Source organism: Anomaloglossus baeobatrachus, chromosome 4 (assembly GCF_048569485.1).
Source record: "Anomaloglossus baeobatrachus isolate aAnoBae1 chromosome 4, aAnoBae1.hap1, whole genome shotgun sequence".
Lineage (NCBI taxonomy): Eukaryota > Metazoa > Chordata > Amphibia > Anura > Aromobatidae > Anomaloglossus > Anomaloglossus baeobatrachus.
In genome coordinates this window covers 226,630,674-226,656,155 of record NC_134356.1, presented here as the reverse complement: position 1 = coordinate 226,656,155, position 25,482 = coordinate 226,630,674, and the positions used below count along the sequence as shown (strand labels likewise).

The window sequence follows — 25,482 nt, the reverse complement described above, 5'->3', positions numbered from 1 at the left end:
TGGGCATGGAGAGCAGAGAACACGCTGACAGCTGCTGCTGCAAGTGGCCGTGCATGACACTGACGTCATGCGCCAAGCCACTTACAAGCTGGTCAGTTGCCGGCATGCCAGCGTCGCAGGTTGATGCCGGGGGGAGTGCAGGGTAGGTGAGCAATACTCACCGAGTACCATGGCCACCAGTGGCACAAGGCTCCTTCCGGCACACAGCAGATGGAGCACCGCAGGGAGCAGCAGTTCACTGTCAATTGCTGTTCCTGTGGTGCACAGGCTCCAGCAGAGGGCGCCCACCCCATCCTGTGTGCTTTGTGTTCTGTCTGCTCCCGTCTTCACCACAGAGGGGCGCCTGCTATGGCCGGAGAAGCTGCTTCTAAAGACCCTCTGACCTCCGGCAGGCCAAGAAAGAGGTGAGTATAATAGGAATCATGTGTTATATGCGGTCTGTATGCGTTATGTAGAAGATATGCATGTCCTGTATAGTGTGCAATACATAAATGTCTGTCTATACAAAATTCCATATGCCTCATTATGAAAATGAACACATAGTACAGTAGTTTTTTTTTGTTTTTTTTTTTTACTGTGTGCGGTGTGGTAGTGGGCTATATAGCATGATGGGGACTATATACCAGGATGAGGGAGCTATATACCAGGATGGGCAATGATGGGGACATATATACTAGGCTATATCTATGATTGGGGTCATACACCAGGATGGGACCATGATGGGGAGATATACCATGAAGGGGATATATAAACCTGGATGGGGCCATAATAATGGACATATATACCAGGATATAGCCATGATGGGGCCATGATGTGGACATATTTACCAGGAAGTGGCCCAGGATGGGGGACATTACTACACAATAAAAGGGGGAGTGAGGGGGGGCAACTTGTATGTCTTTATAGGATTTAGAATGCTACAATGCCCATACATCTGACGAGGGGGGGGGAGGGAGGGCCAAGGCTCCAACTCTGCATCGGGGCCCATCAGACTGTAGTTACGCCACTGTGTACATGTGTTCACGTGACGCCAATTTGGAGGGGAAATACAGAGGAATCAGAACAATGTACACTTTTTTGCCACTCCTCTTTTTCTATGAATTTTTAGAGCTCTTTTTATTCCATTTTTGCATGCCAGTGTGAAGTAAAAGCTGCAACTGATTTTTTTTTTTTAATACTTTTAATGTCTCTATGAAAGATAAATATGATCATTTTATCGTACAAGTTGTTCTGAACGTTACCACACAAATTATGTAATTTTGTTTATTTTGCCTTTACATAAACCTGGAATCTTTAGTGGCTACACATGTAATTTTCTTCTTCTACTTAGTTTTCTCATAATTATTGCAAAAAATAAATAAAAAAAAACAACTATCCCACGCGGAACATCAGGGTGACATTTGATTTTTATGGATGCATTTCTATTTAAGACCTAGGGGGCTGCATTTAATCATGTAGATTTTTTATTGTAGCTGTATGACAACAAAGCAAAACAGATGTTAATAGTGGACACATTGATGTGAATCAGAAAAAAAAAACCCAAACAAACCTCTATTTGAGATATATATATATATAAATATATATATAAAATCAGTTATCTGCATGAAACTCAGGATTATTTTTCACGCTCACCTGCAGGGGCCACTACTTGATACTTTGCCAAATAGTTCATGACATAAGCAGTGTCTGAACAGGCCACCAAAGCAATTATTTAGCTTTGGGATTGCCATGGTAACATTCATGGTGTCATTCACAGTGAGGCCTCCATAGCACTTCTGCGCATTACATTGTGGTCTTCTTTGCCCTCAGCCGGGCAGATCAAAGAGCTCATGTGCATGACCGCAATGGAGGCTTCTCTGAATGACGTAGGATGCGTCATACACAGGGCTGGGCAGGACAACAACGACTGCACATAATGGAGGAGGCGCTGGACCAAGACCGGTGACACTCATCGCCCCCTAGGTGAGTATAATAAAGGGCTTTTAGGTTATACACAGCGGCCCGTGCTCTTATATACAGTATTCTGGAATGCTGTATATAAGAGCCCACTGGTGGTGGCAGCAGCTTATAAATCAAAAAACTGGAGACAGGTTCCCCTTAAAAAGGGTTGATATTAGACTTTTAGGATTCCAGTCCTCTTCATCTTTGAAGAGCCTATTTGTATGGCAAAAAAATCCAGATGTGTATCCAAAGGTTCACATTACACGATTCAGTGAGTGTCCAGAGATGCTGACTGGTATAGGTTTGTGTCGGTGGTAAAGTTGTACAAAGTACCAACGCAGATGTCCGTGTCCGCTGGTATAAGACCCTAAACCTATAGGCACAGGGATTACTCAGTGTTAATACACTACTTCAGTGGTCCTCCACATTTTGGACCTTTAGAGCCACATTCAGCTCAGAGAGTGTCGTGACCCACATCCAGCGTTACACCCACGGTAGTGATACTCAGAGCCCACATTACTACAGTGTTTTTCCAAAAATAAGACACGTATACTTTTTTTGCCCCCAAAAAACGTGCTAGGGCTTATTTTTCGAGTAGGTCTTGTTCTTGGAGAAACATGGTTGGGGTAAGTTTACCCCCCACCCTTCCCAGGAGACTCATACTTACTAGGACCCGACATCTGTGTGGCTCCCAAGTCCTCCTGCGGGCCTCCCCCAGCAGGTATACTGCACGCAGTCCTCCCCTGCTTCTGGACGACACACATACATCAGATAACACACACACACGTGTAAAGAATGCCTCCGGCTGCAGGGAAGGATGCGAGGAAGTTATGCATCGCAGGTAATGTAAGCATTCCATCCACAGGTCCTTGCGTTCCACCGCACTGCGTCTCGGGATTCTGCCGACCAGAAGAAATCGGTATCGCTGGATGTGGAGAGTGTGAGTGTGTGATCTGATGGGCGAGAGGGTGTGCAATCCACTGCAGGGCCTCCCGCTCAGTGTCTGATGAGAATGATTGCAGGGTGCCGCTGTTTATAATGAAGTGTCCTGCAGTATCTGTAACTTTTTTTTATCTGCATGGACACTTCATTATTGAACTGCGAGTAGGGCTTATTTTAAAGGGAGGGCTTATATTTAAGCCTTGCTTTGAAAATCCCTACTAGGGCTTATTTTTGGAGGAGGGCTTATTTTTAGAAAACCAAGGTAGTATAATGACCGCCGAAGCTTTTCCAGAAAAATCACACCAAGGCAGTATACCAAGATCCCGGGGTTCCCACAATAACTCAGTTCAGTATTCTCGCATCAAGCACTCCTACCACATTGTCATTTCCAGCTTCAAACACCTCCTGACAGGTAGTATCATCCTGTCACCAGCCTACCTTACGTATCTCTAAAACACCAAGACCAGTATGGGCATCCAGATCTCCTCTTCTGTGTGGGGCTACTCACATAATTCACCATATCTTCATAGCTGTTTGCTAGACCTGGTGCTAATGCACAAAGCTGGCATACAGTCAAGAGCCACATATCTCAAGCCCACGAGCCACAAATGGCTTGCAAGCCACAGGTTGGGGGACCCCTGTTCTACTCAGTGGGAAATAGACAGGGTGAGGCATCTCTGTGCCACAACCTCCTCTCCTGTACTGAGCTCCGAGGGCTAAACCTCCTGGTCATTGGGTATGGAAGAGAACCTAGGACCCATATATTACTTCCCTCACTTAGAGCCTATGAGTGGGGCAAATATAACATTTGTAGCAGCCATCTTCTGCGGTATGCGCATCCTCCTGCCTCCGCTGTTTAGTCACGCCTTCAGTGTCCGAATTGATTAATTAATAATCAGCTGCCGTACTAGAGAGGAGAATATACCGTATTTTCTGGATTATAAGACGCACTTTTCCGCCCAAAAATTTGGGAGGAAAATGAGGGGTGTGTCTTAAAATCTGAACATAGCTTACCGGGGGGTTGTGAAGAGGCGTCATAAGAGGCAGGGATAATGCTATGTGGTGTGCTGCCGGCGCTGGTCAGTACAGCGCTGTTGTGTGCATCGGGCGGTGCCACTCTGTTCGGTGCGCGGTTATTTTGAAGATGTCGGCGGTCAGGGATTCAAATAATGGCACCTAGAGTCAGCGCATGCGCAGATGGAACTGTCAGCTCAAGCTCTCATCGGTGCACGCACCGACTCCGGTCGCCATTATTTTGAAGCCCTCACTGTAGACATCTTCAGAATGGCCGGTGACTCACCGCCCCCCCTGCACAGAGCAGAGCGGCGTCACCAGCCTCGCACAGAGCAGAGACTGCAGTGAGCATCTGGGCCTCCCTCTGTACCATTGCCAGCATCACCGTACTCCAGTACTACCCCTGCCTCCTGTGTCACCCGCTGCGCTGCTGCCCCCACTCCCTGGTAAGACGCGACCGGAATATAAAACTGACTCCATATTTTTTTTTTCTCCAAATTTGGGGTGAGTCTTATAAAATGAAAAATACGGTACATCTTCTTCTGTACTTCTTTCTACATAGTTGTCCGCACCAGCCAAAGATTATCCATCCTCGCATATATGAACAGACATGAGCAGAGGAATTACAGAAACCTCTGAAGGCATGAACTGTACTAGGCAGCTATGAAGATTGTGCCTTACCTTCTTATTGGTGTCAGCCACAGCCAACTGCAATATAAGCAGCATGTCATCGGCCCCGCAGACTGTGGTCCTCTCACATTCACACACCAGAGACCATTGGCGTCGGAAGCATTTGATCAAATCTAACACACTTTGCTGTGTAGCCGCCATTGTAACCTGGAAGAGAACATAGATGGTAGGGAGATAGAGAATCCATCACAAAGCAAAAAATTCTACTGAAGTTCATAACACAATATAATTTCAGGAATAACCCTTTATGAGCAAGTTATCCTTTCCATTGGATAGCTAATTTACTGACGCCTGGCTGAGGGTCATTATTGGGACCCCCAATGAGCCCGAGGATGGGGCCCAGAACCGGTTTCATCTCTGCTCCTTTATTGTTCTCATCTTGGGAACACCACAAGGAATTCTTTATTGAACATTTTGGTTTTGTTTTAAACAAAACAACCTCTCGGCTCTTCCCATCACTGTAAGGCCTCCGTCACACATCCGTGCCTCCGGTCTGTGTTTGCCATTTTTTGCAGATACCGGAGACATGCGCTTACGTTGAATCATTTATTTTCATGTTAAAAGCCGCACGTCAGTATTTTTGCACGGAGCATGTGTGCGTTCCGTGCATACGTGTCTCCGTTTAGAAAAACCGCTGATATGTCCGTGTTGCTCAGGGATCACGTACTCACGGACCCATTACATCCTATGGGTCAGTGTTGACACACGTACGTGATACGGATGATGTCCGTGTGCTATCCATGTCTGTGTGGCTCAAATCAAGTTTGTTACAAAATTAAATACTTGCAGGTGGCCAAGGTACCCTACAAAATCCAACATAAAAATACTAAGGCCTCCGTGGATAATGGCATGGTTGTAATATATATCCAAAGACATTGGATATCCAGTAAAAAGACCAACAGGTTAATTAATTGTGGATTATTATAAGAATGTGCTAATCAAATCCACCTATGTGTCATTATTCCCAACAAATAATCATTAACTTCATTTGATGAAGATGTGAAACACGGACAAGATACGGAAAGCATACGGAACACACACTGACGTATTACACGCACAGAAAAACGCAAACACGTACCCACGTAATGCACACGGAGAGGAAAAACGGAACACGGACTACAAAAACAGACATCGTCACACGTACGTTTTTTTTCACGCGAGTGTGGCACAGGCCTTAGGGATAGACCTGGCAATCCTCCTCATCTACACAGTATGGAGAGACCTGGCAATCACCAGCAGCAGCGCTGGGAAGAGGTGGCAGGGTGAGATCTATAAAGTACATCCTCTCTGAAACAAAGAAGCTTTTTGGAGAATATCATAAGGGACTTCAATTATGTAGCCAGGCTCCAATCCAGTCTGCTCGCGGTTTGGGCAGCATGACTCTGGATGACAGGATCTCTTTCAACAGTCAGTGCTAATGTAGCAGGGTGTCAGTAAGGCTGGGGTTATACGACAACTTAGGCTGCTACACCTTTCACGGGGGCAAAGCGTACAGCTCTGCGGGTTATATACCGCCCGAGGAGCGAGCGCACAGCTCTGCGGGTTATATACCGCCCGAGGATCCAGCGCACAGCTCTGCGGGTTATATACCGCCCGAGGAGCCAGCGCACAGCTCTGCGGGTTATATACCGCCCGAGGATCCAGCGCACAGGTCTGCGGGTTATATACTGCCCGAGGAGCGAGCGCACAGCTCTGCGGGTTATATACCGCCCGAGGAGCCAGCGCACAGCTCTGCGGGTTATATACCGCCCGAGGAGCCAGCGCACAGCTCTGCGGGTTATATACCGCCCGAGGAGCCAGCGCACAGCTCTGCGGGTTATATACCGCCCGAGGAGCCAGCGCACAGCTCTGCGGGTTATATACCGCCCGAGGAGCCAGCGCACAGCTCTGCGGGTTATATACCGCCCGAGGAGCCAGCGCACAGCTCTGCGGGTTATATACCGCCCGAGGAGCCAGCGCACAGCTCTGCGGGTTATATACCGCCCGAGGAGCCAGCGCACAGCTCTGCGGGTTATATACCGCCCGAGGAGCCAGCGCACAGCTCTGCGGGTTATATACCGCCCGAGGAGCGAGCGCACAGCTCTGCGGGTTACATACCGTCCAATGAGCGAGCGCACCGCTCTTTGGGTGATATACCGCCCGAGGAGCGAGCGCACAGCTCTCCGGGTTATATACTGCCCGAGGAGCGAGCGCACCACTCTGCGGGTTATATACCGCCCGAGGAGCGAGCGCACCGCTCTGCGTGTTATATACCGCCCGAGGAGCGAGCGCACCGCTCTGCAGGTTATATACCGCCTGAGGAGCGAGCGCACCGCTCTGCGGGTTATATACCGCCTGAGGAGCGAGCGCACCGCTTCTTTGGGTGATATACTGCCTGTACCTGTGAGTAAGCACTCCACTCTCCCCATATATACTGCCTGTACCTGTGAGTGAGCGCTCTGCTGTCCCCATATATACTGCCTGTACCTGTGAATGAGTGCTCTACTCTTCCTGTATATGCTGCCTATACCTGAGTGATCCACTCTCCCCATATACTGCCTGTACCTGAGCACACAGCTCTCCTCATATATACTACCTGTGATGTGAGTGAGCGCTCCGCTCTTCCAGTATATGCTGCCTGTACCTATCACTGAGCATACAGCTCTCCTCATATATACTGCCTGTACCTGTGAGTGAGTGCTTCAGTCTCCGCATATATACTGCCTGTGAGTGAGTGCTCCAATCTCCCCATATATACTGCCTGTACCTGTGAGTGAGCGCTCCATTGTCCCCATATACTGTATACTGCCTGTACCTGTGAGTGAGTGCTCGGCTGTCCCCATATATACTGCTTGTACCCAGGGCTTGAGTCAGCACCCGGAATACCCGGGCAAATGCCGGGGCCCTGGAGAGCTGGGGGGGCCCACTCGGCCTTGTCACTTCAGCTGCCCCCGGGCCCTGCCCACTCTCCTTCAGTTCTGGTGCCCCTGGGCCGAGTTCCGGGGACCGCAGTCCTCGGCAGGAAACTGTGGCTGCCCTCCCTTAGCTAATTTCACACTTGCGTTGCAAAAAGTGTGATAATAAAGATCACGGATTCTAGTGAAATAACGTGTTGCGTTAAGTTGTCTTTAGCCGAGAGAGAGAGCCCTCATCATCACCGCACACATCCCGACATCACCGCACACATCCCGACATCACCGCTCACATCCCGACATCACCGCACACACCCCGACATCACCGCACACATCTACACCGCACACATCCCGACATCACCGCACACATCCCGACATCACCGCACACATCCCGACATCACCGCACACACCCCGACATCACCGCACACATCTACACCGCACACATCCCGACATCACCGCACACATCCCGACATCACCGCACACATCCCGACATCACCGCACACATCTACACCGCACACATCCCGACATCACCGCACACATCTACACTGCACACATCCCGACATCACCGCACACACCCCGACATCACCGCACACATCTACACCGCACACATCCCGACATCACCGCACACATCCCGACATCACCGCACACATCCCGACATCACCGCACACATCTACACCGCACACATCCCGACATCACCGCACACATCTACACTGCACACATCCCGACATCACCGCACACATCCCGACATCACCGCACACATCTACACCGCACACATCCCGACATCACCGCCCACATCTACACCGCACACATCCCGACATTACCGCACACATCTTCACCGCACACACACCGGCACTACCGCACCCATCACCACCACACACACACACACACACACACACGTCCCCGCTGACAGCGCGATTCACTTCAGTTGCTGCGTGGAGCTCACAGGAGCGGCAGTGTTCTACTGCCGCTCCTGTCAGCTTCATGTAGCAGAGCTGGATGCGGGACCTCGTGTGGATTACACCGGATCTGGAGGGGTATTTGGGGATTTTAATAAAGTGGTGAAAGAGGGTGTTTTTTTTTGTCTTTTATTCCAAATAAAGGATTTTTTTCGGGTGTATGTTTATTTACTTTCACTTACAGGTTAATCATGTAAGGTATCTCGGGGAGACGCCTGCCATGATTAACTTAGGACTTAGCGGCAGCTATGGGCTGCTGACATTAACTCCTTATTACCTCGATTGCCACCGCACCAGGGCAATTCGGGATGAGCCGGGTTGAGTCCCGGGACTGTCGCATCTAATAGATGCGGCAATTCTGGGCGGCTGCTGGCTGATATTTTTAGGTTGGGGGGCTCCCCATAACGTGGGGCTCCCCATCCTGAGAATACCAGCATTCAGCCGTGTGGCTTTACCTTGGCTGGTATCAAAATTGGGAGGGACCGCACGCCGTTTTTTTTTAAATTTATTTATTGTACTGAATGATATAGACCCGCCCACCGGCGGCTGTGATTGGTTGCAGTGAGCCAGCTGTAACTCAGCGTCAGGGCGGGTCTGACTGGAACCAATCATAGGCGACGGTGGGCGGGGGAAGCAGTGAATAAGAGATTGAATAATGGGCGTCCGGCTTTTTCAAAAGATGAAAGCCGCCGGAGCAGTGCGAGTGTGTCTGTATGTATGCAGCAGAGCAGTGTGTGTGTCTGTATGTATGCAGCAGAGCTGTGTGTCTATATATGTAGCAGAGCGGTGTCTGTATGTATGTATGCAGCAGAGCAGTGTATGCATGCAGCAGTGTGTGTCTGTCCGTATGTATGCAGCAGAGCAGTGTATGTATGCATGCAGCAGTGTGTGTGTCTGTCCGTATGTATGCAGCAGAGCAGTGTATGTATGCATGCAGCAGTGTGTGTGTGTCTGTCCGTATGTATGCAGCAGAGCAGTGTGTGTCTGTATGCATGTATGATGTGTATCTAGGTATGTCAGTGTATATGACTGTATAGATTTGTCTGTTTATATGTATTTTGTGAGTTTGTCTTTAAATATGTATATGTACGTATGTGTGTGTGTGTGTGTGTGTGTGTGTGTGTGTGTGTTTATGGGGCCCACTGGGACTCTTCCGCCCGGGGCCCACAAAAACCTGGAGCCGGCCCTACCTGTACCTGAGCGCGCTACTCTCCCCATATATACTGCCGGTACCTGTGAGTGAGCGCTCCGAACCCATATATACTGCCTGTACCTGTGAGTGAGCGCTCCGAACCCATATATACTGCCTGTACCTGTGAGTGAGCGCTCCGAACCCATATATACTGCCTGTACCTGTGAGTGAGCGCTCCGCTCTATCCGTATATGCTGCCTGTACCTATCACTGAGCATACCGCTCTCGTCATGTATACTGCCTCTACCTGTGAGCGCTTCAGTCTCCGCACATATATACTGCCTGTGGGTGAGCGCTCCGCTGTCCCCATATATACCGCCTCTACCTGTGAGTGAGCGCTCCGCTGTCCCCATATATACCGCCTGTACCTGTGAGTGAGCGCTCCGCTGTCCCCATATATACCGCCTGTACCTGTGAGTGAGCGCTCCGCTGTCCCCATATATACCGCCTGTACCTGTGAGTGAGCGCTCCGCTGTCCCCATATATACCGCCTGTACCTGTGAGTGAGCGCTCCGCTGTCCCCATATATACCGCCTGTACCTGTGAGTGAGCGCTCCGCTGTCCCCATATATACCGCCTGTACCTGTGAGTGAGCGCTCCGCTGTCCCCATATATACCGCCTGTACCTGTGAGTGAGCGCTCCGCTGTCCCCATATATACCGCCTGTACCTGTGAGTGAGCGCTCCGCTGTCCCCATATATACCGCCTGTACCTGTGAGTGAGCGCTCCGCTGTCCCCATATATACCGCCTGTACCTGTGAGTGAGCGCTCCGCTGTCCCCATATATACCGCCTGTACCTGTGAGTGAGCGCTCCGCTGTCCCCATATATACCGCCTGTACCTGTGAGTGAGCGCTCCGCTGTCCCCATATATACCGCCTGTACCTGTGAGTGAGCGCTCCGCTGTCCCCATATATACCGCCTGTACCTGTGAGTGAGCGCTCCGCTGTCCCCATATATACCGCCTGTACCTGTGAGTGAGCGCTCCGCTGTCCCCATATATACCGCCTGTACCTGTGAGTGAGCGCTCCGCTGTCCCCATATATACCGCCTGTACCTGTGAGTGAGCGCTCCGCTGTCCCCATATATACCGCCTGTACCTGTGAGTGAGCGCTCCGCTGTCCCCATATATACCGCCTGTACCTGTGAGTGAGCGCTCCGCTGTCCCCATATATACCGCCTGTACCTGTGAGTGAGCGCTCCGCTGTCCCCATATATACCGCCTGTACCTGTGAGTGAGCGCTCCGCTGTCCCCATATATACCGCCTGTACCTGTGAGTGAGCGCTCCGCTGTCCCCATATATACCGCCTGTACCTGTGAGTGAGCGCTCCGCTGTCCCCATATATACCGCCTGTACCTGTGAGTGAGCGCTCCGCTGTCCCCATATATACCGCCTGTACCTGTGAGTGAGCGCTCCGCTGTCCCCATATATACCGCCTGTACCTGTGAGTGAGCGCTCCGCTGTCCCCATATATACCGCCTGTACCTGTGAGTGAGCGCTCCGCTGTCCCCATATATACCGCCTGTACCTGTGAGTGAGCGCTCCGCTGTCCCCATATATACCGCCTGTACCTGTGAGTGAGCGCTCCGCTGTCCCCATATATACCGCCTGTACCTGTGAGTGAGCGCTCCGCTGTCCCCATATATACCGCCTGTACCTGTGAGTGAGCGCTCCGCTGTCCCCATATATACCGCCTGTACCTGTGAGTGAGCGCTCCGCTGTCCCCATATATACCGCCTGTACCTGTGAGTGAGCGCTCCGCTGTCCCCATATATACCGCCTGTACCTGTGAGTGAGCGCTCCGCTGTCCCCATATATACCGCCTGTACCTGTGAGTGAGCGCTCCGCTGTCCCCATATATACCGCCTGTACCTGTGAGTGAGCGCTCCGCTGTCCCCATATATACCGCCTGTACCTGTGAGTGAGCGCTCCGCTGTCCCCATATATACCGCCTGTACCTGTGAGTGAGCGCTCCGCTGTCCCCATATATACCGCCTGTACCTGTGAGTGAGCGCTCCGCTGTCCCCATATATACCGCCTGTACCTGTGAGTGAGCGCTCCGCTGTCCCCATATATACCGCCTGTACCTGTGAGTGAGCGCTCCGCTGTCCCCATATATACCGCCTGTACCTGTGAGTGAGCGCTCCGCTGTCCCCATATATACCGCCTGTACCTGTGAGTGAGCGCTCCGCTGTCCCCATATATACCGCCTGTACCTGTGAGTGAGCGCTCCGCTGTCCCCATATATACCGCCTGTACCTGTGAGTGAGCGCTCCGCTGTCCCCATATATACCGCCTGTACCTGTGAGTGAGCGCTCCGCTGTCCCCATATATACCGCCTGTACCTGTGAGTGAGCGCTCCGCTGTCCCCATATATACCGCCTGTACCTGTGAGTGAGCGCTCCGCTGTCCCCATATATACCGCCTGTACCTGTGAGTGAGCGCTCCGCTGTCCCCATATATACCGCCTGTACCTGTGAGTGAGCGCTCCGCTGTCCCCATATATACCGCCTGTACCTGTGAGTGAGCGCTCCGCTGTCCCCATATATACCGCCTGTACCTGTGAGTGAGCGCTCCGCTGTCCCCATATATACCGCCTGTACCTGTGAGTGAGCGCTCCGCTGTCCCCATATATACCGCCTGCACCTGTGAGTGAGCGCTCCACTGTCCCCATATATACTGCCTGTACCTGAGCACTCCTTTCGCCTCACATATACTGCCGGTACCTGTGAGTGTCGTGAGCACTCCACTTTCCCCATATATACTGCCTGTGAGTGCGCGCTCCACTCCTCCCGTATATACTGCCTGTACTATCACTGAGATACATATTGCTACAGAGCACACAGCTCTCCTCATATATACTACCTGTGAGTGCGCGCTCCGCTCCTGCTGTCTATGCTGCCTGCACGCGCCGCACAGCCGCCCGGAGTACAGAACGTCTCAGCTGTGACAACGGCTACTCAAAATAAAGTTAAATTTAAATGCTCGTTACGTCACCACTGCTCTGACCAATCAGAGGGCGCGACCCAAGACCCCGGATGTAGTACGCTGTAGTGACGTCACGTCGTACCTCACACACTCCAAATCTGCTGGCGGGAGCGGGGACACGGTGTGTATGGCAGCGGCGGCCGTGTGTGAGATGGGGAGTGCGCTACATACTGCGGCTGTGGAACGATGAAGCAGCTGAATGCGTCAGGCTGTAGTGTGTGCACGCCCGTCTGTTGCTTTCTGTTATCAGTCACTGTATAGACTGAGTGGCCGGCAGTGTCTGTACTGGGGATGGCTCCTGGGGTCCAGACGTGTAGGCTGGTGTGTATCCTACATGTGGTGTATTTCAGGAGGTCAGGCTACACATCCCTCATGCAGGCGTCCATGTGAGCAGCAAGTACATGTTGACAACACATGCTGTCCACAAGCAAGTGCAGTTATTGTCTGCCCAGCATCCCGCTGTTTCTGAACGGGCGGCCCTCAGGTCATTGAGGTTCTGGAGTACAGAGTTATGGCTCTACACCAGGGGTGGGCAATTCATTTTCCCATGGGGCCGCATGAGAAATTGGGATGGTTTTAGAGGGCCGGACTAATATAATAAACTCAGTTCTACATATTATATATATACACGCATGTATATACTGTGTGTGTATATAATATATGTACACATACATACACACACACAATCCCCATATACTACATAACTACACCCACCACATGCTACCCCTGTAATATACATCACTACATCCCTATACATTGCACCTGTAATAAACTACACCTCTATATACTATACCCCTATATACACCTGTAATATACTACTGTGATAACCTACATCACTACACCCCTATATACTTTACTTGTATTATACTACATCACTACACCCCTATTTACTACACCTGTAATATACTACATCACTACACCCCTATTTACTACACCTGTAATATACTACATCACTACACCCCTATATACCACACCTGTATTATACTACACCCCTATATACTACACTTCTATTATACTACACCTGTGATAAACTACACCCCTATTTACTACACCTGTAATATACTACATCCCTATTTACTACACCTGTAATGTACTACATCACTACACCCCTATTTACTACACCTGTAATATACTACACCCCTATTTACTACACCTGTAATATACTACACCCCTATATACTACACCTGTATTATACTACACCCCTATATACTACACCTGTATTATACTACACCCCTATATACTACACCCCCTATATATCACACCTGTAAAACTACATTCCCATATACTACACCCCAAATATTTGTCAACAGTTACCCCCACCCCCCATTGTCCACGCAGGTTACTAGTAACCACTCACCTGTCCCTTCTTATTGTCCCCGCCTCAGGCACCTCTGTACAAGCCCCCTGCTGTGCTGTTTCTTTTTCACACGCCCAGGATGCGCCAATGCTGTTTTCCTAGGAGCCCCCGCCGCTGCTTCTCTCCGTACGGGCCCCCGCCACTGCAGCTTCTTCTGTTGGGTGGGAACTTTTCAAATGACACACGCGCCATAGTGATGATATCAGGGTGCGCGTGTGTCACAGAGAAAGGTGTCGGGCAGGGAACAGAGGAGAGATTCCTGCGTTCTGCTGCCTACACTGAGGTGTGCGGAGCTGCAGGATCGCTCCCTGCTCGGCACGCAGTGTGTGATGAGGGCGATCTGACCAGGGCCCCCCAGAGCCTGGAGCTCCAGACAACAGGTCAGATTGCCCTCATCACTGACCGGCCAGCAAGGACGCCCTGAACCAGGCGGGCCGGTCACAGAGAGTAGGCGGGCCGGATGTGTGCCACCCCTTGCCCAGGTCTACTCTACACAGTGGCTCAGCTCAGGGGCGGACACAGACTGCAGGGGTCCTTGTGCAAGAAATCTTTCTGTCCCCCCCCCCCCCTTCTTCATACTACACCAAATGATGTAAAGATATTGATTGTACTGTTTAGTACTAGTTGTCCTAAACTAGTAATAAACAGCTACCAAATCTAAACAATAAACAAGCTCCATATTTACCACCTGGATATAACAACACAGAACAGTCCTGCCGCCCTTCTATCTGCTGCAGCTTCAGCGCTGTCTCCAATGCTTCTAGTTACATTGGCACAACCTGTACCAGCATTAATTATGTCACTGTTCTATGGGACACAGGACCGCTGCAGCTTGTGATGCCTGCAGTTCAAGTCACCTGACCGCTGCAGCCTGTCATAAGCTGCAGTGGTCCTGTGTCTGGTAGAATGGTAATATAATTAATGCTGGCACAGATCACAAGACGGCCTGAGCTGGATCCAGAAGAATGACTGAAGGTGTGAATAATTTAGTTTATTTTTTTAAAAACTGTAACCCCCTTTAGATCCTTTTGCCAGACAATTTCTTTACAGTATATTTATTATTTCACACAACTCCTTTAAAAGGAAACTGACAGCTGACACTCCTGAGCTGTGGGCAGCCTGTATCAGGCAGTGGCTGTACGATCTCAGCCAGGTATATGTGACCCTAAAATGCTGCGGAGATTCAGAGAAAACCATTAATAGCTGTTGGGGACTGAGCCGCATGAAATACTAGTCCCGACGTACGTGATCTGGTGGCTTCTCGCTGCCAGTAACAGGTGTAAAATATTCCTGTGTGCGTGTACAGAAAGAGACCTGTCAGTCACTGGCCATGAGCAGGGAGAAGCCACCAGGCCACGGCTGTACGACTAGTATTTCATGCGGCTCAGTCCCCAACACGTATTGAAGTTTGAATATCCCTGAATCTCCGCAGTATTTTAGAGTCACACATGCTTGGCATAGATCATACAGCCATTTTCTGATACATACTGCTCCATCCACAGGTGACATGAACCCGCGGTCAAGCTCCTTGATAGCAGCGCTCTGTACCACAAGAAACAGGAAATACAACAAAAAACAGCCGCACCATAGACATCATTAAAAAAACATCCACTATATTGATGGAATGTTCATATGGAGTGTACTGTGATGTGATAATACTCACCTGCTGCCGCTCTCTCCGGTCTGCAGCGCTGTTCTGCTCCTCTTCTCAGTGATATTACCGCCACTCTGGTAATCAGCGCTGTTCTGCTCCTCTTCTCAGTGATGTCACCGCTGCTCTTTCTGGTGTTCAGCACTGTTCTGCTCCTCTTCTCAGTGATGTCACCGCTCTCTCCGGTCTGCAGCGCTGTTCTGCTCCTCTTCTCAGTGATATTACCGCCACTCTGGTAATCAGCGCTGTTCTGCTCCTCTTCTCAGTGATGTCACCGCTGCTCTCTCTGGTGTTCAGCACTGTTCTGCTCCTCTTCTCAGTGATGTCACCGCTGCTCTCTCTTATGTCCAGCACTGTTCTGCTCCTCTTCTCAGTGATGTCACCGCTGCTCTCTCTGGTGTCCAGCACTGTTCTGCTCCTCTTCTCAGTAATGTCACCGCTGCTCTCTCTGGTGTCCAGCACTGTTCTGCTCCTCTTCTCAGTGATGTCACCGCTACTCTCTCTGGTGTCCAGCACTGTTCTGCTCCTCTTCTCAGTGATGTCACCGCTGCTCTCTCTGGTGTCCAGCACTGTTCTGCTTCTCTTCTCAGTGATGTCACCGCTGCTCTCTCTGGTGTCCAGCACTGTTCTGCTCCTCTTCTCAGTGATGTCACCGCTGCTCTCTCTGGTGTCCAGCACTGTTCTGCTTCTCTTCTCAGTGATGTCACCGCTGCTCTCTATGGTGTCCAGTGCTGTTCTGCTCCTCTTCTCAGTGATGTCACCGCTGCTCTCGCCGGTGTCCAGGGCTGTTCTGCTCCTTTTTTCAGTGACGTCACCACTCTCCAGTATCTCTAGATCACACTGTTCTGCAGGATTTCAGATTTGCTGTGCTCACGTTTTTTGTTTGTTTGGTTGCAATTTTGTGGTCACCACAAAACTACAGAATGTTAATTCTTGTTGTGTTTTTCACACAGTGATAAGAGAAATGCATCAAAAAGGCATGCTTTTTTATGCAGTTTTTTTTTAGCCAACGGGTGCATTTTTGTTGTTACCACAAGAATGCAGGATTTGGACATAGCCTAAAAGAGACTTCTGGCTCAAACAGAGTGTAGTGTGACCCAAGATACTAGAGAGCGGTGAAGTCACTTAAAAGATTGGCGGTAGGGGAGTATATAAATACACTCACTACGTTACATGCACAGACACACTACATCAATAAAAAAGTGAGCAGGAGGCTTCTGTATATGACTGATTGTAATGGAGCTGAAATATCACATAAACATGTAGGTGACACACACACATGCACAGATACGTACACATACAGGAATACATTCATATTGGAAGACAAATTCACACACACACACACACACACACACTAGATACACATCACACAGACACACTAGATACACATCACACAGACACATTACAGATATTTTTAAAATTGGGAAGCCGGCAGGTGCCTCACTCACTTTCCCCGCTTGTCTCCGTCCAGCTCCTCTTGGGCTGTGCAGGCCGTGCTGCATGATGGATGTTGCTTTAACAGACCTAGCTGCGCACAGTGCACACTGACAGTACTGTATATACATCACAGGAGAAGCTGAGGGCTACAGTATATACATCACAGGAGAGGTTGGGGTTTACAGTATATACATCACAGGAGGGGCTGGGTCTAAAGTGAATAATCACAGGAGAGGCTGAGGGCTACAGTATATACATCACAGGGGAAGCTGGGGGCTACAGTATGTACATCACAGGGGAGGCTGCGGGCTACAGTATGTACATCACAGGGGAGGCTGAGGGCTACAGTATGTACATCACAGGGGAGGCTGGGGGCTACAGTATGTACATCACAGGGGAGGCTGGGGGCTACAGTATGTACATCACAGGGGAGGCTGGGGGCTACAGTATGTACATCACAGGGGAGGCTGGGGGCTACAGTATGTACATCACAGGGGAGGCTGGGGGCTACAGTATGTACATCACAGGGGAGGCTGGGGGCTACAGTATGTACATCACAGGGGAGGCTGGGGGCTACAGTATGTACATCACAGGGGAGGCTGGGGGCATACCCACTACTTGGGGGATTGGAAGGCTTAGATGTTACTGGGAGGCATACTGCAGTGCTCTGGGGATGTGGCTCATACAGGTGTGGGGGCCCATACTGCTCTGGGGGGTGGCTCATACAGGTCTAGGGGCCCATAGTGCTCTGGGGGGTGGCTCATACAGGTCTAGGGGCCCATACTGCTCTGGGGGCGCATACTGCTCTGGGGGGTGACTCATACATGTATGGGGGCCCCTTACAGATCTGGGGGCCCATACAGCTAGGGGAAGCTGGAGGGAGTTACATACAGCTCTGGTCCTGCATCCTCTCTCCATCTGTGGGACAGGAGTACGCTGCGTGCTAGTTCCGCCCACAGATTAATTTCTATACACAGAGACACAACGCTGTGGGAGCAACTGCAGGGCTGACAGGCAGGAACGTGTGGCTGTGTAGCCTGAAAACTGTGGTCCTCAGAACTGATCACCGCTGCTGCCGCCGGCAAGGGGGCCCCTGCGGCGGTCGAGGGCCACTACATTTGCCTGTCAGCCTGTCATTTGCCTGTTTTCAGGCGCTCGGGCCCTCTCCCGCTCGGGGCCCCTGTGCGGCTGTCCGCCAGTGGCTCAGCTGATCCCATAGGTTTTCTATGGCATTCAGGTCTGGAGAAAGTGCAGGCCATTCCATTTGAAGTACCCCAATCTCCAGCAGCCGTTCCCTAATGTTGCGACCTTGATGAGCTATAGTATTGTCCATGAAGATTAAATCAGGTCTGTGTTGTTCATGCAGAGGCCCAATGACTGGATTAAAGGGGCTGTCAGTACCTTGGTCACAGGGATTGCGTATCAAAACAATGCACGTGCGCCCCAGGAATACGACTTTAGACATCACTGGTACAGCGGCTGCACTGGAGGCGAGTCCAGGCTTATTTATTTTTACGGAGGCGAACAAGGGGAATGGAAAGGGATTGTCCAAGTACTGCATATCCCCTTTAATAATGTTATCCAAGTACCGTATTAGGGGCTGTCACTGTACCATTCACAAAGTGTAGGACAGTTCTGCACTTAGACACCCCTGCCGACACACTGTAACACCGTGCTACCATAGGCTCGTCTGGTGAGAACAGGTTCTGATGCATAGCGATCTTGACATTTCCAACATCATTATCAGCCATCATTTATTTCTGCTCAGCATGAATCGACTTTCATCAGTGAATAGCCTTAAGGCCCTGTCACACACAGAGATAAATCTGCAGCAGATCTGTGGTTGCAGTGAAATTGTGGACAATCAGTGCCAGCTTTGTGGCTGTGTACAAATGGAACAATATGGCCATGATTTCACTGCAACCACAGATCTGCCAAAGATTTATCTCTGTGTGTGACAGGGCCTTTAGGCTCACTGGTCCCTCGTACAGCAAGACTATAACGCCTGTGCTTATCTAAATGATTTTGAATGGTCTGATGTGACACTTGGGTACCTCTAGTAACAAAAAGGAGACAGTTGCACTCTGTAGTGCTAAAATATATGGGAATATACATATGCAATACTGCTATGAAAAAAACATGTAAAAATTGAGATAGCGCACAAAATTGGCCAGATTTTATGTGAGCCCAACAGCCAGCGGCAAAGCGACCTCATTTTTGTTGGTTACCTATCAAACTAATGCCTCTGTTTGGGTTAAAAAAAACTACAATTTATGGGCAGACAGGAACCTGCAAATAGAGAATTAAAATTGACTGAGGCTGAAGAGCAGGAGTGCTCAATCAGAAGGCATAACCTCGGGTACCTCTTACCTCCCTTAATATTCATCATGCAGTCCTGAAGGGCTTTATTCCCAATGAAGTGCTCATCAGTGTGGGATGTGGGCAAATGACACCCACTTCTATGCCTTTCTGTGACTCTTCCAGTCTCTCTGTATCTCTGTTGCAACCTGCTTGTGACACTAAGCTCAGTTGCCATTTCTACCTGAGAACATCCTTTTTTTTTTTTTTTTTTCTTTTTTTCCTTTTTTTTTTTTTTTTATAAAAGAGCCTGTGTGTAATAGTCCAAAGTCCAAGGCCACAGCAGTGGTGGATCTATGGACTGTGGTGGAGCACTTTAGAAGCACCTGGTCGGTCAGTGCTGGTGCTCTCCCTGCCTGACAGGAGTCATAATTCTAGATTCCCAACTGGCCCTCTTGCGCCTAGTTTGCTGATGGCACAGCCTAAGGAATAACTGGCTTCCATTGTTGTCTTAGAATACACAGAGAGTCTGGTCTCTGCTGTTCCTCCTCTGATGCTGTCTGTTTGAAGTCCCACACAGGTTTTAAAATCCAAAAAAAGTAAAGTTTGTAAAATGAGTTGCTTGTTGAGTGACAGTTGCACTGGAGCAGATAATATATTCATAGTTATCCCCTGCCTCTGTTAGAATTAGCATAAGTATTATACAAATGAATGTGTCTGTTGCAGGACCTGTATGAGGTCATACCCATGTGACCTGGTATCCAGCTTTGTTGGCTGAGGCCTCGCCCCTTCTGGTCACATGGATATGACCTCACACAGGTCCTTTTACAGACAAAGTGATTCATTTGTATAATACTTATGCTAATTCTAACAGGGGGAGGGGGTAACTATGAATATATGATTTGCTCCAGTGCAACTGTCACTCAACAAGCAGCTAATTTTATAAACTTTACTTTTTTGGATTTCAAAACCTAAACATCTGAGATGACCACTACAGGTATGTATAGAATCAGCCTGATAGCACCAGTATAGCACTGGCTTTAGCTTATATTCGAAAATCCTGGTGATTGGTTCCCTTTAATCCTCTTATTCGTTCCAGTTTCAGTCATGGAGGTGGGTTCAGTCTCCGCTCTGAGTACGGAGTCCGGTGGCTGTAACCAAACCTCCTGCACTGACTGACAGCGGCTCCCCATTAGAACCAGCTGTCAGTCAGTGCGGGGGGCGCAGTTACAGCCGCCACGCTCCATACACAGAGCGGTGACTGAACCCGCGCTGCCCCTGTGAATAAAACCCAAACGCTGCCAGGAGGATTTGAAGTATTTTCTGCCCTGCAGCAGGGTTTAATGTGTAGGCACAGGGCAGGAGTCAAACTTGATTAACCTCATATTTGCAGGTTAATAATGTTTTTCCATGTGACAGGTTCCCTTTAAAACTTCGGTAGGGCATTGTTTGGCGACTATAACCTGTGGCTACCACCAGTGGGCTCTTATATACAGCATTCTAACATGCTGTATATAAGATCCCAGGCCGCTGTGTAGAACATAAATATCACTTTATAATACTTACCTAAACGGTCGCTGCAGTGGAGTTGAGTCATATGGGTGTCTCTGTTCTCCCGTGCCGGCGCCTCCTCTTTCGGCCATCTTTGTCCTCCTTCTTCTGAAGCTGGGGTGCATGACGCGTCCTACATCATACATACTCGCTGGCATTGAGGTTGTGCTCCTTTGCGGGACCGGCGAGTGTATATAACGTAAGACGCGTCATGCACCCCGGCTTCAGAAGGAGGATGAAGATGGCCGAAAGAGGAGGTGCCGGACAACGGAGAAACGAGACGCCCATATGACCCAACTCCACCGCAGCGACCGTTTAAGTGAGTATTATAAAGTGATTTTTACGTTCTACACAGCGGCCTGGGCTCTTATATACAGCATGTTAGAATGCTGTATATAAGAGCCCACTGGTGGTGGCCACAGCTGATAGTCACCAAATCTGGTGACAGGTTCACTTTAAAGGGAACCTGTCATCAGAAATTTGGCTTTCAACCTAAATGTTTCCCCCTCTGCAGCTCGTGGGCTGCATTCTAGCAAGGTTTCTATACTTTTTGTGGCCCCTTTTAAACCAAAATAAATACTTTATAAAACTGTACCTTTCGGTTTGAAAATCTTGTAAATTCTCCATGGGGGCGGGCCATCTGGCGTCCGTTGCTGTATCTTACGCCGTCCCCCATGCTTCAAATCATCCCTTAGGACGCCGCCCACTGCGCCCGAGGTCCCATGCACGCCGGGACACCTGGTGACGTGGTCGCAGGCACGAGAGTATGGGCGGCGCTGTGATTGCATCGTAAGTGCCCGCCCATACTCTCGTGGGCGCGCTCTCCCCTCTGTACGTCGCTCAGATCCTCCGCTTCTCCTGTAGTGGCCTGCTGCGCTCCTCCCATCTATTTCCTGCTGCAGGGTATGATGGGAAGGAGGTGACGTCGGGCCGGCGCAGAACGCTGGAGGCAGTGGGGGAAAGGGCGGGCACGAGAGTATGGGCGGGCACTTGCGATGCAATCACAGCGCCGCCCATACTCTCGTGCCTGCAACCACGTCACCAGGTGTCCCGGCGTGCACGGGACCTCGGGCGCAGTGGGCGGCGTCCTGAGGGATGATTTGAAGCATGGGGGACGGCGTAAGATACAGCAACGGACGCCACACGGCCCGCCCCCATGGACGATTTACAAGATTTTCAAACCGAAAGGTACAGTTTTATAAAGTATTTATTTTGGTTTAAAAGGGGGCACAAAAAGTATAGAAACCTTACTAGAATGCAGCCCAGGAGCTGCAGAGGGGGAAACATTTAGGTTGAAAGCCAAATTTCTGATGACAGGTTCCATTTAACACATCACTAAACTAAATGGGTTTCACATCCTCCTGTACCTGTTTTTTTTTTTTTGTTTGTTTTTTTCCATGACAAACGCTGCAAAAAGGCTGAAAGAAATGATATGCTGCAGTTTTCCAATTCAGCCATGAAACAAAAACCTGTGTGTGCATGATTGTTTTTGCTGCATTTTTTTCGTGAATCATTTGTCTAGAGTACATGTTTAATTAAGTTACTTTCATTCAGCACAAAAGCAGCAAAAACTCCGCAGCTTCGTTTCTGCACTTTCATTGTTTTAAATGTAGGAAAAAAGTTGCAAAAACTCTCATACTGCTTCTTTAAAAAATGTTAGTTTTCCATGTCAGTCAGGAAAAAAAAAGCAGAAAAATACATATAGCTCCGGCACTCCTTAGAAGAAATTGCAAAAAGTCTCGGGTGGTGCTGAATGCGTTTTTATTAAACCAAGAGTGAAGTCTGTCCCATAGACGTTTCGGTCAACATCAGACCTTTATCAAGGGATCCATCAGACTGACAAGATAAATACAAAACAGAAACAGAGAGAAAAGTGAATATCCATTCAGGGAATATCACATCATGAAAACAAAATTGTAAACAAAAATAGCTAAGGAAGACACAGCATAATATAATGCAGCATTATAGTAAAAAGCATCTTATGATACAATTGTTTGCAATAGCACATTGTACCCTGGACAAAAAGAATCAGAACAAACACGAGAATACAGACAATATATGGACATGTAATATCATGGATAGATGTCGTAACTAGTAAGTAATACATGAACATACCTAGAGTATTGTAGACCTAAATATGCACCAACGGACAAGTGTAATCATCAATCGCGTCTAACAGTAGGGTTGGGTACTATATGAGAGAATGAATGAGTTAACTCTAAGGTACGCAAAAAGATGCATGATACACAGTGTGAACACTGACCTATGATAAATACCTGTGAACGTGTAACCCAGGTAGTGTGTCGCGCTAAACGTACGAGAAGTGGGGGGAAGTCTCGTTTGCAACACTGTGGGGAGCGAGATACTCTAGGTAGAATTTCTGCACCTTTCCTTCCTGACTCTTACCTTCTTCTACCTAGAAATACAAACAGTATCTCGCTCCCCACAGTGTTGCAAACGAGACTTCCCCCCACTTCTCGTACGTTTAGCGCGACACACTACCTGGGTTACACGTTCACAGGTATTTATCATAGGTCAGTGTTCACACTGTGTATCATGCATCTTTTTGCGTACCTTAGAGTTAACTCATTCATTCTCTCATATAGTACCCAACCCTACTGTTAGACGCGATTGATGATTACACTTGTCCGTTGGTGCATATTTATGTCTACAATACTCTAGGTATGTTCATGTATTACTTACTAGTTACGACATCTATCCATGATATTACATGTCCATATATTGTCTGTATTCTCGTGTTTGTTCTGATTCTTTTTGTCCAGGGTACAATGTGCTATTGCAAACAATTGTATCATAAGATGCTTTTTACTATAATGCTGCATTATATTATGCTGTGTCTTCCTTAGCTATTTTTGTTTACAATTTTGTTTTCATGATGTGATATTCCCTGAATGGATATTCACTTTTCTCTCTGTTTCTGTTTTGTATTTATCTTGTCAGTCTGATGGATCCCTTGATAAAGGTCTGATGTTGACCGAAACGTCTATGGGACAGACTTCACTCTTGGTTTAATAAAAACGCATTCAGCACCACCCGAGACTTTTTGCAATTTCTTCTAAGGAGTGCCGGAGCTATATGTATTTTTCTGAGGTTGTTTTTTCTCCAGAGCACCCAACTAGATAGTGAGCCAGGCTTATCTTTTCTATTAGGAAAAAAAAAGCAATCCTATACATATTTCTGAAATCTCATACCTTTTGCTGGTTCTTTAAAAGGCAGCTTTTAATTTTCATGAAAAACACAGAAAAAATGCAAGATTTTTAGATTTCCGTTAAAAGCAACCTGTAATGTGAAATATCGCTATTTAACCTGAAGATATTGGGTTAATCTGCAGATTAATAGTGTTCAGAAGCTGTAATGAAAGCCCTGCTGCCAGAAGGAAATAAACTTTGCTCCTACTAGCAGCCTCTGACTTTCATTCACAGGGGTGGGCAGGCGAGGCTTCAGTCGCTGCTCTGTGCATAGTGAGCTGTGGCTGTAACTGCACTTCCCCCACTGACTGACAGCTGGCTCAGCAATGCATCAGTACAGATCTGGCGACACAGAGCGATGACTGAAGCCACACCTCTATAACTCGAAGGCATAAAATTAATTTCCTCCCAGCAATCAGGCTTCAGGACACTTTTAACCTGCAAATTAACCCCATATCTACAGGTTAATGGTGTTTTGTTTTTTTTTTTTTTCTTTACATGACGGGTTCCCAATAACTGAGTTTTCTACTACTAATATGAACTATTTTTATTTGTCCTAACTATTCCTAACTGCCACTTTTTTAATATAATTCTGCTACCTACCCTGCTCCAGTAAGCTGAACTCTCTGCAGCTTCTATTTTCTTATGTTAATGTTTTAGCTTTGATCCTTCTGGTCTGCAGACCAGAATTGGATTATCTGAGCAGTGTAGGTCACTCTCTGAGAGTGACAGCAGTATGGGCATGCGTGCCCAGATCATACTTCATTTTCCTCTCAGCCTGCTTTACAGTGTGTTGCTTTGATGTGACAAGCGCTGTGATGTGCTTATCGTGCAATATGAGATTTACTATCTAATTATGTGCACATTTCAGCTAAGAGGAGAGTGGTATGATCTGAGCATACATGCCCAAAGTGCTGTCACTCTCAGAGAGGCAGCCCTGCCCCCACCAGGGATGTGCAATGCTCAGGTGATCCAATTCTGGTCTACAGACCAGAAGGATCAAAGCCAGAACATCAACATTAGAAAATAGGAGCCGCAGAGAGATCAGCTTACAGGAGCAGGGTAGGTAGCAGAAGTATATTAGGAAAGTGGCAGTTAGGAAGAGTTAGGACAAATGAAAGGGGGTCACAATGGTAATGTAAAACCCTTTTAAAGTACAATTTTACTTTAGGACGTGCATGTAGGTAATTTTTTTTAACTCCAGCTTAAGTGTGAGTTGTGTGATAGAACTACAAGTGGAGTTAGATTCTATCCTGGAAGAACATAATCTTATATTTATCTATTCTACATTTTGTGGAGTAAAAAGCTTTAATTTGAGAACGGTAAAATAGTTTCGTTTATTGAGATTGTGGAAATCTCATTTT

The 25,482-nt window shown here is 48.6% G+C and overlaps 2 protein-coding genes across 5 annotated transcripts in view; one reads left to right on the top strand and one right to left on the bottom strand.

Annotated features, from left to right (window-relative positions):
* The window catches only part of PARPBP (PARP1 binding protein), a 59,778-nt gene that overhangs the window by 28,150 nt on the left and 6,146 nt on the right, over window positions 1-25,482 (bottom strand). For 2 of the 3 annotated variants that reach the window (XR_012753014.1, XM_075344709.1), the window contains exons 1-2: window positions 12,493-12,576; window positions 4,579-4,734 (exon numbers count right to left, since the gene is read on the bottom strand). Coding sequence is in view for 2 of the 3 variants with exons in the window: in XM_075344709.1 (XP_075200824.1) it covers window positions 4,579-4,728 (150 nt within the window). In the remaining variant the exon portion in view is untranslated. Of the gene's footprint in view, window positions 1-4,578; window positions 4,735-12,492; window positions 12,577-25,482 lie in introns of those variants that run through there. The other variant, XM_075344710.1, reaches the window with a different exon arrangement.
* The window catches only part of NUP37 (nucleoporin 37), an 81,952-nt gene continuing 69,122 nt past the window's right edge, over window positions 12,653-25,482 (top strand). The window contains exon 1 of one of the 2 annotated variants that reach the window (XM_075344712.1): window positions 12,653-12,736. The gene's annotated coding sequence lies outside the window, so the exon portion shown is untranslated. Of the gene's footprint in view, window positions 12,737-12,794; window positions 12,830-25,482 lie in introns of those variants that run through there. The other variant, XM_075344713.1, reaches the window with a different exon arrangement.